Here is a 13098-nt window from a genome sequence, read left to right on the forward strand (position 1 = left end):
GAAAGAAGAAGTGGAAAAAAGTGGAAAGAGGAGAGAAAAGAGAGAAAATTGGGGGTAAGAGATTCAACTCTCAAAACAGCAACTAACAACAACTACAAGCTTTTTTTTTGCTAAATTGCTTTGATATATAAGAGAAAAGAATATACAAGGGATTAACCCTATAATCTATGACAAGCCATAGATAGGACTATCTATAACCAATCTAACATACTAGATTGGAGATAGAAAGTAAAAAGCTAAGCAACTACAATAGATGAAAATCAGAAATATCAATGTCTGACCTGGAGCATACAACAGAATAATACCAAGTAGAAGAAACTAGCATAGCTTTAATATCTACAATAATTCCTTGGAGAAGCTTGTAGGGGCCAAAAACACTCTTCCCGTGAGCTCGAGCATTCCTCTCCCTCCATATAAGATAGAAAAAACTTGAGCAAAGCACAGGGCCAAAGTTTATTTTGTTCGATCTTCCATATGAATAATGCTAACCAAAAAGTCCACCCAAGTGCCACACCTGACCGGGATGTCAATAACTGAGAATAGCTTGTTTAGAACCCATCTGTTATAGGTAAAATGCAAGAAGATATGACTAGTGGTTTCCCTTCCTAAAACACATAGGAAGCACTGCTGAGTAGTTGTTAAACTAAACCTGTGAAGTTTGTTCAAAGTGTTCAAATGATCCAGGCAAGATAACCATTGGTGATGGGAAAGATAACCATTGAATGCAAAGTTTGTGCCACACTGCCTTGTACCAAACAACATTGGGTCCTTGACTGCGAAGAGAGTTCCATATGTGCCATGTTTTGATCTTTGCACAATCAAAACCATCCCAAAGAATATGGTCCCTTCCTCGATACTGAATTTGGGTGAGGTGAGGTCCTTCTAACCAGGAAAGAAGCAGAGGATCCCTGTGATGAGTTCTTTGGTTTATGCTAGGCAAGCACCAAGTTCCTGAATTGATGATAGACTCAACTTTAGCACTAGCTGAGAGTAAATACTGGCCAATAATAGGAGAAGAAATTGACTTAGCAAGACAACAGTGTTGCCACCAGGGTTCAAACCACAAAGAAACCAAGGTTCTATCAACAATGTAGTAAGAAATAAACTGCAAAGTTGTGCTTCTCAACCGTAAAACCTTTTTCCAAATCCACAAGCAGTCTATAGGGATGTCTAGAGTCCAGAAATGCTTGTTCTTCAATGCTGTCTTGTTTACCCAATTTGCCCAAAGAGAGTTTGATTTAGTGATAACCCTGATTAGGCTATGCAAAATTTGAGCTGGGTTCCATTGAACCATGTCTTTAAAACCCAGACCTTCTTCATCTTTAGGCAAACAAACAGAGATCCAAGCCACCTTGGCACCACCTTTGTTGTTGATATTCCCCTTCCAGAGGAATTTAGTCAACATGGATTGGATGGTATAATGCACACCAGTGGGAAGTAAGAAATGGTTGCTCCCGAATGACTGAATTGGATGAATGATGTACTTGATCAACATGGCCCCCCCTGCCAGTGAAAAAAGTAAATTTGCCCAAGAATGAAGTTTACTGGTAATCCTCTCAATTAAAGGAAGGCAGTTATTTATGCATAATTGAGAGGAAATGAGGGGCACACCCAAGAATCTAACAGGAAGCTCTCCACGGGTAATAACAAAACAATCATCAAACCATGCACAAAAACTAGTGCTTTTATGAACACTAGGATGCAAACTACTCCATGCTGAGAAGATAGACAAGTTGTTCATTATGTGTAACATAGAATCCTTGGACCCATGGGGAAAAAAGGACATCATCCGCAAAGAAAAGGTGATTAATGCCCAAGTCTTTGCATCTCCATTGAAATTTGTAATCTAAAGGGACCTGGACTAGCAAACTCAAGAGGATGTTCATATAGAGGGCAAAAATATAAGGTGACAAAGGGTCACCTTTTCGAATTACCAAAGCACCTTTAAAGTAGCCATGGACAACTCCATTGAGTTTAATTGAGAACCTTGGTGTGCAAATACAATTCTTGATCCAAGCTATCATAATGTTAGGGACCTTAACCTTGTGAAGAACTGCAAGAATGAATTCCCATTTTAGGGTATCAATGGCCTTGTGCAAGTCTATCTTCAAGGCACAGCGAGGAGAACCCGTATCTCGATCATAACCATGAAATTACTCTTGAGCTAGCAAAATGTTATCCGATACGGATCACCCTGGAATAAAAGCAGATTGAGCCATATTGATAATAGAGGGAAGTACCTTCTTCAGCCGAGATGCTATGATTTTAGAGATGCACTTATACATTATAGTGCACAAATAAATAGGCTGAAAATTCTGCATTTTTGTGGGAGTAGCCACCTTAGGAATAGGAGATAAGAAATTAGAATTAGTCCCTGGGGGCATAATACCCGTATCAAAGAAAAATTTTACAGCTTCACAAAAGCAGGGGCCTGTGATTTCCCAAGTGGCCAAGAAGAATTCGACATTCACACCATCTGGTCCCGGGGCCTTATTTTGCTTCATGGATTTGAGACTTTTGAAGATGATTAAGTTTTTGACAGGATCAATCAAAGAGTTTGATTGAGCATTATTCAAGGATGCACAACAGACATTAAATAGGTAAGGAGAATGATCATCACTCCGAGAAACGGCATTATCCATCAACTTTTGAAAGTAAGAGACAACAACCTCAGCACATTGTTACTGACCATGCACCAGAACTCCCTCTTCATTTTAAATACTTAGCACCTTATTATCATTCCAGTTAGCCTTACATTACTGGTGAAAGAAAGAATTATTTCCATCACCCTCCTTTAACCATTTAACTCTAGATTTTTGAGGCAGAAAATGTTCTTGCTGGAGTAAAGCTAAGTTGAGTTTATCAATTAAGAGTTGCTCCTGTATAGCAAAGCCCCCACTATTGTCTGAGACCATGGAAAGTTGTGTTTCATTCAATTCATATGTCAAGGATTGCACAGCAACCTGAAGGTCACCATGTCTCTTGTTGAGGTCTCGAAAAGCAGTCTTTACAATTTTTAATTTAAAATTATACTGGACCAAAGGATTATCAACACAGTTTTTGGCCTAAGAAGAAGTAACAAAAGAAGCAAATCCTGGAATATCCAACATAAAATTGAAAAACTAGAAGGGCTTACAAACAAGTTTAATTTAGATAGGTTCTTCATAAAAGATTGGATTGTAATCCATAAGCCCTCGAGTTTTGATTTGAGCACACCCCTCAGTAAAACTCTGAAACCACAAAAAATTTTCTAGCATTCGATCAAGCCTCTTGAACACTGGATTTTGAGGGCGTTTATTAGTCCAAGTGAACCTGTCACCAATTGTTTTAACAGTCCCAAGTCCTGAGTAAACAACACAATCCTTCAAGGACTGCATTTCAGGAGTCCAATGCTCCCTCCCACCTGAGATCTCATTTAAACTAACAACACAGTTGAAGTCTCCCATCAAGCACCAAGGAGTGGAAGTATGATTAAAATTACTAATGTAGTTCCAAAGTGTAACTCTATCACAAGCATCATTAAATGCATAAACAAATGAGACCATAAAAGTTATGTTTTTCTCCAAGAAAGTGGAAAAACAAGAACTGACCTGAGCATTGCAAGAGTGCATGGAGACTGACCACACTCCAGGATCCCAACCAAGCCAGACTCTTCCATTGTTTGTTGATCTAATTGATCCCAACCAAAACCATTTTTTGTTGATCTTGTTTGAAAAATCCAAGGCGTTAGGGGCCTTAACTTTAGTTTCTAAAATACCCTTTAAAGTAATGTTGTTGACATAAATAAAATTTTGAATCTCTTTTTAATGGGGACCCTTATTCAGCCCCCTAACATTCCATGAGGCAAGCCTCACTGTACTTTTCTAAGACTTACTGGCTTAACAGTCAGTTTGGGGCTTTCTTGTATGCAGGGCTTTTTCTATTGACAACTTTTGTAAAACCATCTTCATAAATCAAGTCAAAATGAGGTGCTTTCAAAGCAATAGAAACTGGGTGAAGTTGGGCCTGAGGTGCTACAACTACTGTGGGCGCTGCAGGCGCTGCGGGCGCTGCGGGCGTTGTGCGCACTGCAAGCATAGACTGAGTGGCATGTGGGGCTCATGTAGCATCTTGGCTATGACCCCTTCTCCTTTTTTGATTTACTGGTGACTTTGCCACCTCTATGCCAACATTAGATTCTACTACAGCACAAGTCTTCTCAACAGCAACCATCACACTTTCCTCTACTGGATTAACCTCCTTGTTAACCAAGATACTAGTATATATTACTTCATCAAATTCCTCTAGTTCATCAACATCTTCCGTGTTGTTCTCATGTGGCTGAACATCTTCCAAAGTCTGATCACCATCAAGAACCCAATCACATCCCAGAAATTCCCCAAATACCACAGGATTCACATATGTCTCAACCTCTATAGTTCCTGTTTCTTTACCATCTGCAACTGTGGGAGTAACTCCTGAATTCTTTGCATTATCTTGCTTATCTGATTTTTTGAAATTTGCAACACCTTTAGTGACTCCACCAGGCCTAGGCCTTGGAGTTGTTTAAACAACATTTAGGTTATGAACACACCTTGAGAAGGAGTGCCCAAATGCTTTGCAGTGACTACATGAATATGGTAATTGAGGTATCGTGGGGTTCTAGAGGATTTACTTATGGATTTCAATAGTTAATATGTTTTGATACCTTAGTGTGTGGTGACTATCTTTAGTTAACTACGATCTTTTTAACTGCAACAACTTAAATATATGCTATTGGAGCTGGAATTACCACGGCTGCTGGAACCGGACTTGCCCTCCAATGGATCCTCGTTAAGGGATTTAGATTGTACTCATTCCAATTACCAGACTCAAAGAGCCCGGTATTCTTATTTATTGTCACTACCTCCACGTGTCAGGATTGGGTAATTTACTTGCCTGCTACCTTCCTTGGATGTGGTAGCCGTTTCTCAGGCCCCCTCTCTGGAATCGAACCCTAATTCTCCATCACCCGTCACCACTGTAGTAGGCCACTATTCTACCATCGAAAGTTGATAGGGCAGAAATTTGAATGATGCGTTGCTGGCACGAGGGCTGTGTGATCCGTCGAGTTATCATGAATCATTGAAGCGAAGAGCAGAGCCCGCTTCAACCTTTTATCTAATAAATGCATCATTTCCAGAAGTCAGGGTTTGTTGCATGTATTAGCTCTAAAATTACTACGGTTATCCGAGTAGCAGATACAATCAAACAAACTATAACTGATTTATTGAGCCATTCACAGTTTCACAGTCTGAATTAGTTCATACTTACACATGCATGGCTTAATATTTGAGACAAGCATATGCTTACTGGCAGGATCAACCATGTAGAATTCCTCTTTGTTGTCGGCTCCGCATGAGTAAAGGACGGATACCATCCTTTAGTCAATGCAGGGCACGACATACTTCTGTAATGGACAATAATTTCGGGCATAAAAGTGGAAAATAACCCAAGCCGAACATGTTTCCACATACAAGAATTCGAGCAATACATGGGTATCATGTGCCTGCTAGCTTAAATGGCAAAGCAAGGACATACATCCAGGTGAGCTTCGAGGACTACCTCTTACCAAACAATTAGACCGAGATAGAGGTGTGAATGTGAGACTTGAGAATTCCGTGAAAATAGGTATGCTGTATAGGGGCCAGGCCAACCTAAGGCTAAATATTTAGCACTCGTGAAGAATGGAACATGTTTGAACATGCGATTGTCGCTGCCAAGGCAGGGAACCAATCGATCGGAACAAACCAACCAACACTCATGCGCTACACGTACAACATGCCTCCAACACCCATTAGGTACAAGCCCAAAAAGACTCAAAGTCTAAGAAGGACCTGACCATAATAAATAAAGAAAACATGAACCTCTAAGCGCATATCATAAAATAAACCATTCACTTCCAAGAACTAAGGTCTCCTGCTCCGAACAGATAAAGAGATAGCACTCAACAAAGTTCATGACCCTTTGAACCGCACTATTTAGCCACCGGTAGCCGAAGGTCACCGAGAAGTTTCAAGCTTGGCATACTGAGGCCTAAACAGTTGCATCACAACACTAGCCCCGCCTAACCATCCAAGTTTGTTCAGAACCGAGAAGAATCTAGCTATTCTGCAAAATGATGCAAGCACGCTTGGTTTAACAGTCTGGCTATCCACGGGTAAAGGCCACCTCATTCTCTATATAGGGAAATCACGACCAAGGAACACGTTAAGCTTTAGGCTTCCCCAATACCGGCCTATAATAAGTAAATTCCAAGAACTAGGGACTCATGTTTTGAACAAACAAAGAGATAGTACTCAGCAAAGTTCATGACCCTTTCAACCGCACCATTTAGCCACCGGTAGCCAAAGGTCACCGAGAAGCTTCAAGCTTGGCATACTGAGGTCCCAACAGTTGCATCATAATACTAGCCCCGCCTAACCAGCCATGTTTGTTCAAAACCGAGAAGAATCTAGCTATTCTGGAAAACGAAGCAAGCATGCTTGGTTTCACCATCCGGCTACACGTGTGCAAAGTCCAGCTCCTTATATAGGGACATTTCACATCGGTCCATCGATACTAAAGGGACAACGAATCAAAGTTTTCGGGTCAACTCAAGGGACAAATTTGTGGGGGCCTTTACTATCGCTTCGTGGAATCCTGAGAAGCGACTCCGAACGGCGCCGAACACCAATATCGCTTGTCAGCGACAGAGGCTTCAGCTAGCCCGCTCGGTGCTGGGTAAGATCTGAAAGCCTCCCACGACACCCTCGAGGCAACCTGAATCACCACAATAAAGTGGCTGATGAGGAGCCCCGAGGAAGCCCTAAGCGCGCCCCGATGCCCCCAGCAGCCCCAACAGCCGTAGCGTGCGCGCCTAGTAGAAGGTGAGTCCCCCCTATATATGACATTTAAGAAATTTCCCAAGTTCCAGCAGTTTTGACCTAGGTGTTCGAGCAATCACAATGCCCTTTTTCGGAGTTCCAATCATTTGTCTTTGATTCTCTTATAACCAAATGAAAGCTTATAATTCTAGTACCCCAAATAATATTTTTAGATTTTTTCAGATTTTTTTAATATTTCATTTTTATTTTATAAATCTTTTTTTTATGAATTAATTCGGGAAGGGATTTGACATACCAAAACTCAATATTTTTTTATGATTCCACTAGGAAATGATAGCTAATGAAGATTAGGATTTTTTATGATTTTTTCAGAATTTTTGAATTTCAACATATATTTTAAATTTTTTATTAGTAATTTAAAGGAAAAATTATTAAAAAATTAAAAATAATCTTTTCCTTTGATTATATTTCAAAAAATGTAACTTAGTTCCTAATATATATTTATAAAAATACATTTAAAAAATATTTTTTTTAATATCTAAGCTTTATTCATTTTTTTATTATTAAAGAATGACTAATATTTTGAATTTTTAGAGGACCTTGATACCTAGCGTTCTACATAGTGCTCTTTTTGGCTACAAGTTGTTCATAACTATACCATTATTTCATCCTACTTTGATTAGTTGTATTTGAATGAATAAGTAATTACCCCAACACGGCGTGTAAAACAAAAACATGCCTCGAACTAACGCTGACACAACCTCTAGTGACAAATGACTATTCAACGACATGTTTTGCGAAATCTTAAGCAAAACATTGAACGCGTGTTTTCTCACTGGAGTAATCGGTTATCAATCGCCGCAAGGGCAATTGTGCAAATGTCAAGGGAACCTGATGCCCTAAGGCACTGATGCCCCGTTGTCCAACACCTATCCTACTACGCTATTCCTAATACCCCCAAGGCCCCGTTGCCTTGGACCCAAATCACCTATCCTATCTATAAAATACCTATTACCCCCATGGCCCCATTTTATTTTTCCCAGTTCCGCCTTCTTTTTGTTTTGAATCAGTCTCCGACGCTCTGGTTTGGAATCGGTCCCCGGTCCCCACTCCCTTTTTGAATGGCCGCCGGTCGCTCCCCGTTTTCTCGGACGGGCTGACGCCCATTTTACTTTTCCCACTTCTCTTTGTTTGGAATCGGTCGCTCACCGTTTGCTCAGATGGGCTGATGCCCAGTTTACCCTTCCCATATCTCTTTGTTCGGAATCGGTCTCCAGTCTCTCGCTTTTGGAATCGGTGGCCGGTCGCCCTAGGAACCTAATCCAAGGCCCCAGGACCCTAAGGCACCTAAGGCACATACATCACATAAGCACTACGCACTGCAATGTAAGTATGACGTGCGCGTGCGCGTGTGTGTGCACGCATGTGTTTTAAAGGAAATTTGTTCCATCATCACCGGTTGGGCGCCTGAGGTCTCGTTCCAGGCGACGAGGCCCCGTTTGGGTGCCGTTTAACCCGCGCTTGCGCGCGCGGGGCATGTTGGATGAGGCATAGTGCGTATATGTTCTCACGTATGTGCCTTTTTGCTCGGGGGCATTGGGGCCTTCGGGGCATTAGGGTCATTCGGGGCCTTTTGGGGCATTGGGGCCTTTGGGGCATTGGCGCTTTTGGGGCATTTCGGGCACTGGGGCCTTTGGGGCATTTTGGGCCTCTGGCAATCGATTCGAACCGGTTGTCGCTCGACGGGAATCACCCCGAAGGGGGCCCCACCGCTCGACTGGGAGCCCCGAGGGCCCCCTTTGGGGGGCCCCGTCAGGGAACCATGGAATAAAAGGGTGCAGGGGGGGTACCCCTATATATGATATTTGAGCAATTTCACAAGTTCCAGCAGTTTTAACCTAGGTGTTCGAGCAATCACAATACCCTTTTTCGGAGTTTCGTTCATCCATTTTGCACGCTTCCACCACCAAACTGAAGCTCTTAATTTCTAGTATTCCAAATAATATTTTCGGATTTTTCCTGATTTTTTAGTATTTTATTTTGATTTTCTAAATCTTTTTTGCTGATTTATCTTGGGAGCCGATTTGAGGTGCCAAAACACATTTGTTTTGGGCAATACCACATGGAAATGATAGCATATAAGCAGTAAGATTTTTGGATGATTTTTCCCATGCAGTCCAAACGGGAATCGCCTTTCCTTACATGCTCTTTTTCGGCCTCGCGGCCCCTGAGGGCTTAGCCGTCTGGAGCCCATCGGCTCAAAGCCCACGTGGGAGGGAGTCACCCCATCCCTACATAAGATTTGAGTTTTTTCCTAAGTTAGAAAAGAATAAACTTAAGTGTTGGAGGAGGCACGATGCGGATTTTTCTAAGTTTTGTTGTGGTCCATAGCCCATGGAAATCTACATCAGAAAAATGAGCCTCTGATCTACATGACGTAGTTTGGGGGAGGGAGAAATTTAAGCGACGAAGGGCTGAATCTCAGAGGATCATGGCAGCAAGGCCACTCTGCCTCTTACAATACCATGTCACATATTTAATTCATCTGCAAAGGATTCTACCCGCCGTTCGGTGGGAATTGAACTTCATGGCCGCCAATGTGGTACATTCACCATGCTGGCTATGCCAACAACATGTTCCTTTGGGGGCACAAGGCCCCTACTGCTGGTCGGCAAACAAGCGGCAAGCACATGTATCGCTTCTATCCCGGATTCTGACTTAGAGGCGTTCAGTCATAATCCAGCGCACGGTAGCTTCGCGCCACTGGCTTTTCAACCATGCGAAATGACCAACTATGTGAATCGATGGTTCTTCTCGTACTGGGTTGAATTACTATTGCGACACTGTCATCCGTAGGGTAAAACTAACATGTCTCATGATGGTCTAAACCTAGCTCACGTTCCCTATTGGTGGGTGAACAATCCAACACTTGGTGAATTCTACTTCACAATGATAGGAAGAGCCGACATCGAAGGATAAAAAAGCAACGCTGTGATGAAAGCTTGGCTGCCACAAGTCAGTTATACCTGTGGTAACTTTTCTAACACCTCTAGCTTCAAATTCTGAAGGTCTTAAGGATTGTTAGGCCCCGCTTTCACGATTCGTATTCGTAATGGAAATCAAAATTAAACGAGCTTTTACCCTTCTGTTCCACACTAGGTTTCTGTTCTCGTTAAGCTCATCTTAGGACACATGCGTTATCTTTTAACAGATGTGCCAACCCAGCCAAACTCCCCACCTAACGATATCTTCGACCCAGATCGGCCCGCGAGCGAGCGTTTGGTCTAAAAAGAGGGGCAGTGCCCCGCTTCCCATTCACTGAATAAGTAAAATAACATTAAAAGTAGTGGTATTTCACTTTCGCCGTTTCCGGCTCCCACTTATCCTACACCTTTCAAGTCATTTCACAAAGTCGGACTAGAGTCAAGCTCAACAGGGTCTTCTTTCCCCGCTGATTCTCTCAAGCTTGTTCCCTCGGTTGTTGTTTTGTTGGATAGTAGACAGGGATAGTGGGAATCTCGTTAATCCATTCATGCGCGTTAGTAATTAGATGAAGAGGCATTTGGCTACCTTAAAAGAGTCATAGTTACTCCCGCCGTTTACCCGCGCTTGGTTTAATTTCTTCACTTTGACATTCAGAGATCGCAATGCTTTGTTTTAATTAAACAGTCGGATTCCTCTTGTCCGTACCAGTTCTGAGTGGACTTTTCGACGCCCGGGGAATGTAACACCCTCAGATCCGGGGTCGAGGATCCGGGTCGTCACGGTCTTTCTTTCCACAATATCACTTCACTTAATTAATAATAATAACCTTATGCTGTGACCCCACACTAACACACACCACAGCCCGTTATAGTCTCAGAGATGATATTTAAATAAGTACAAGTCTTTGAATCCACAATTTAAAAGTTATTACAACCCAAAATGATTACTTTATAAATTTACAGTTAATTTCCATTATCTGCCACAAGTTATAATTATACATAATTTGATTCTCAAAAATAGAATGCCTGATCTACCAATAGATCTACCTCTGCAGCTATAGCAGCCACAACATCATCGGGAAGACGCGGGACGCTTCCCACGCGCTTGCGCTGGGTCTGCTGGAGTCTGGCCATCTTTCCTAACTGTTGTTGTATGATGAAGAAATAAAGCAAGAGTGAGCCTTACAGCTCGCAAGATAATATATAGTGATAACAATAATATAAGTATCTAAATGGATACTTACTAGAATCTTTTATCATGAGTAAGATAATTACTTACTAGATATAAGTAAAAACAAGGGATGAAGTTACCAAATACTTCACTATACTTATATCATTTATAAAGCTACTTGAACTACCACTGTTCAAAGTATAATGAGCTTTCAACAGTTCATCACATAGATGAGACTACTAGACAAGATTTGAATAGATTAAATCTTTGAAATATTATTAAAGGAAATGAAGTTATGATATACTTCATTTAGTTCTCATATATATATATATATATATATCCACATATACATCTTCTTTATACATTTCCTGAAAACCTCTGTCATGTAAAGTATGAACAGAATTGCAATATCCAATAAATTTGGAAAGGAAAAGAATTTGGCATAAACCAGATATCTTGCTGATCGGGCAAAGATACCCATAAGTAACCTTTTCTACTAGTAGATGGACGAATTCCCCACTGGTCATCACCCTGGTCGCAATAGGACCTTATGCTGGACTGCCACTAAGCCACTTATGCATTTGATGGACTCCCACTGAGCCACTTACACTATCATGGACGCCCACTGAGCCCATGTTGCTTATGCCGACTCAATAGATGGACTTACTTCCCGAACATTGGGTAAGTAATCAATTCATTTACCAAAACTGCAACCTTGTTGCGAATATAAAATACACCATAGAGCCGGATCCCTCAGGTTTTGAGCGAGTATTTAAATCCCCTTAAAAAGGAAGATCTTAAATATAAAAATGAGTTTTGGGATCTGCTCTAACTTTTAAAAATCATTTTGAAGACTCGAAAACACTTCATAGAGTGTTTGGAGTAAAGCTGATTTAATGAAGTAAATCAGTCCCCAGAATATTTAGAAAATGACTGAATATTATTATTTAAATAATATTCCCATAAAGAATAATCTTTATAAAAATAATTGAAGTAGAAGTATTAAAACGTATACTTGAAACGAATGCGAAACGGATACCATAGCAGATATATATGGAAAGAATGCGAAACAGGCATGCATATATATATATACCATAGCAGCATGCTTCAATATATTGCATCATTTGCTAATTAACCAACATGCATCTATCGCAAGATAATGCAAATACATATATTCATCACAACAACAGGTAGAAAACTTGCCTGAGCGACTGGGGGTTACGAATGGCTCGGGACGAGTCTGGTAACCTATAAACAACAAGTAAGTTGGAATTAAACCAAAGTCACTTGTACATCTATACTCTAACCAACTCAGACTCTAACGCTCGTTTTGTGCTTACTGATTCTCTTAAGTCACTCGAGTACCCTCGGCTCCACCATTTTTAATAATTTAACCTTTATGAGTTTTAAGGCGATTCCTTCGCGAGTGTCTTACCAACTGCCTAACACACTTACCTTAAATGTTTCATGCATTAATTAACCCTTTTTGGTCTTTAACCTATGTTTCAAAGTAAGGCAAGGGGAAAAGTTTCGTTCGCGAAACGCCGTTACTTGAAACGGTCGTTTCTCCTAAACCGTGCATCGGAATCGAACGAACTACATATCAAAACGAAGCTCGTAACATGAGCTATCTAAACATGGCAATGGTCATAATCTAGCAGGGGGTTCTCGGGTCCTAATGTTATGCACAAAAACAGTCTAAAGAAAATCGGACGTTACGACGGCTATGTTTACGCGATTTCCCAATTTTAAACCATTCAAAACCAACCCAATTCAACTCAAATCCAACATACAACCAACATCCATCCTTATCACATCATAACAACCCCAACCAATTCAATTTTTAACATTCATACTTATGCCTAAGCTTAACTTTAACCATTCTTAAGTTCTTTTAATCAAAACAACAACATTTACCATTCCAATCCAATACCATTTCAAATCCCAAACTCTAAATCACAACATCAAGCTACAATATCATCCTACTAATCAAAATCATCCTATAATACATAGGAATCTAGGGTTTGGAGATGGTATACCTTCCTTGAATTGGTGTGAGGAGCTAGGAAGCCTTAAGAAGCTTTGAGAAGTCTTAGGA

The 13098-nt window shown here is 40.9% G+C and overlaps 1 protein-coding gene and 1 pseudogene across 1 annotated transcript in view; one reads left to right on the forward strand and one right to left on the reverse strand.

Annotated features, from left to right (window-relative positions):
- The window catches only part of LOC141690448 (uncharacterized), a 2981-nt gene extending 1240 nt beyond the window's left edge, over positions 1-1741 (reverse strand). Inside the window, exons 1-3 of the mRNA XM_074495246.1 lie at positions 753-1741; positions 515-649; positions 282-407 (exon numbers count right to left, since the gene is read on the reverse strand). Of these exons, the coding sequence (XP_074351347.1) occupies positions 282-407; positions 515-649; positions 753-1741 (1250 nt within the window). The remainder of the gene's footprint in view (positions 1-281; positions 408-514; positions 650-752) is intronic.
- A 7726-nt stretch (positions 1742-9467) lies between these two features.
- On the forward strand, positions 9468-10370 carry LOC141690449 (uncharacterized; annotated as a pseudogene).
- The last annotated feature ends 2728 nt before the right edge of the window (positions 10371-13098 follow it).

This window comes from Apium graveolens, chromosome 10, assembly GCF_009905375.1.
Source record: "Apium graveolens cultivar Ventura chromosome 10, ASM990537v1, whole genome shotgun sequence".
Classification (NCBI taxonomy): Eukaryota; Viridiplantae; Streptophyta; class Magnoliopsida; order Apiales; family Apiaceae; genus Apium; species Apium graveolens.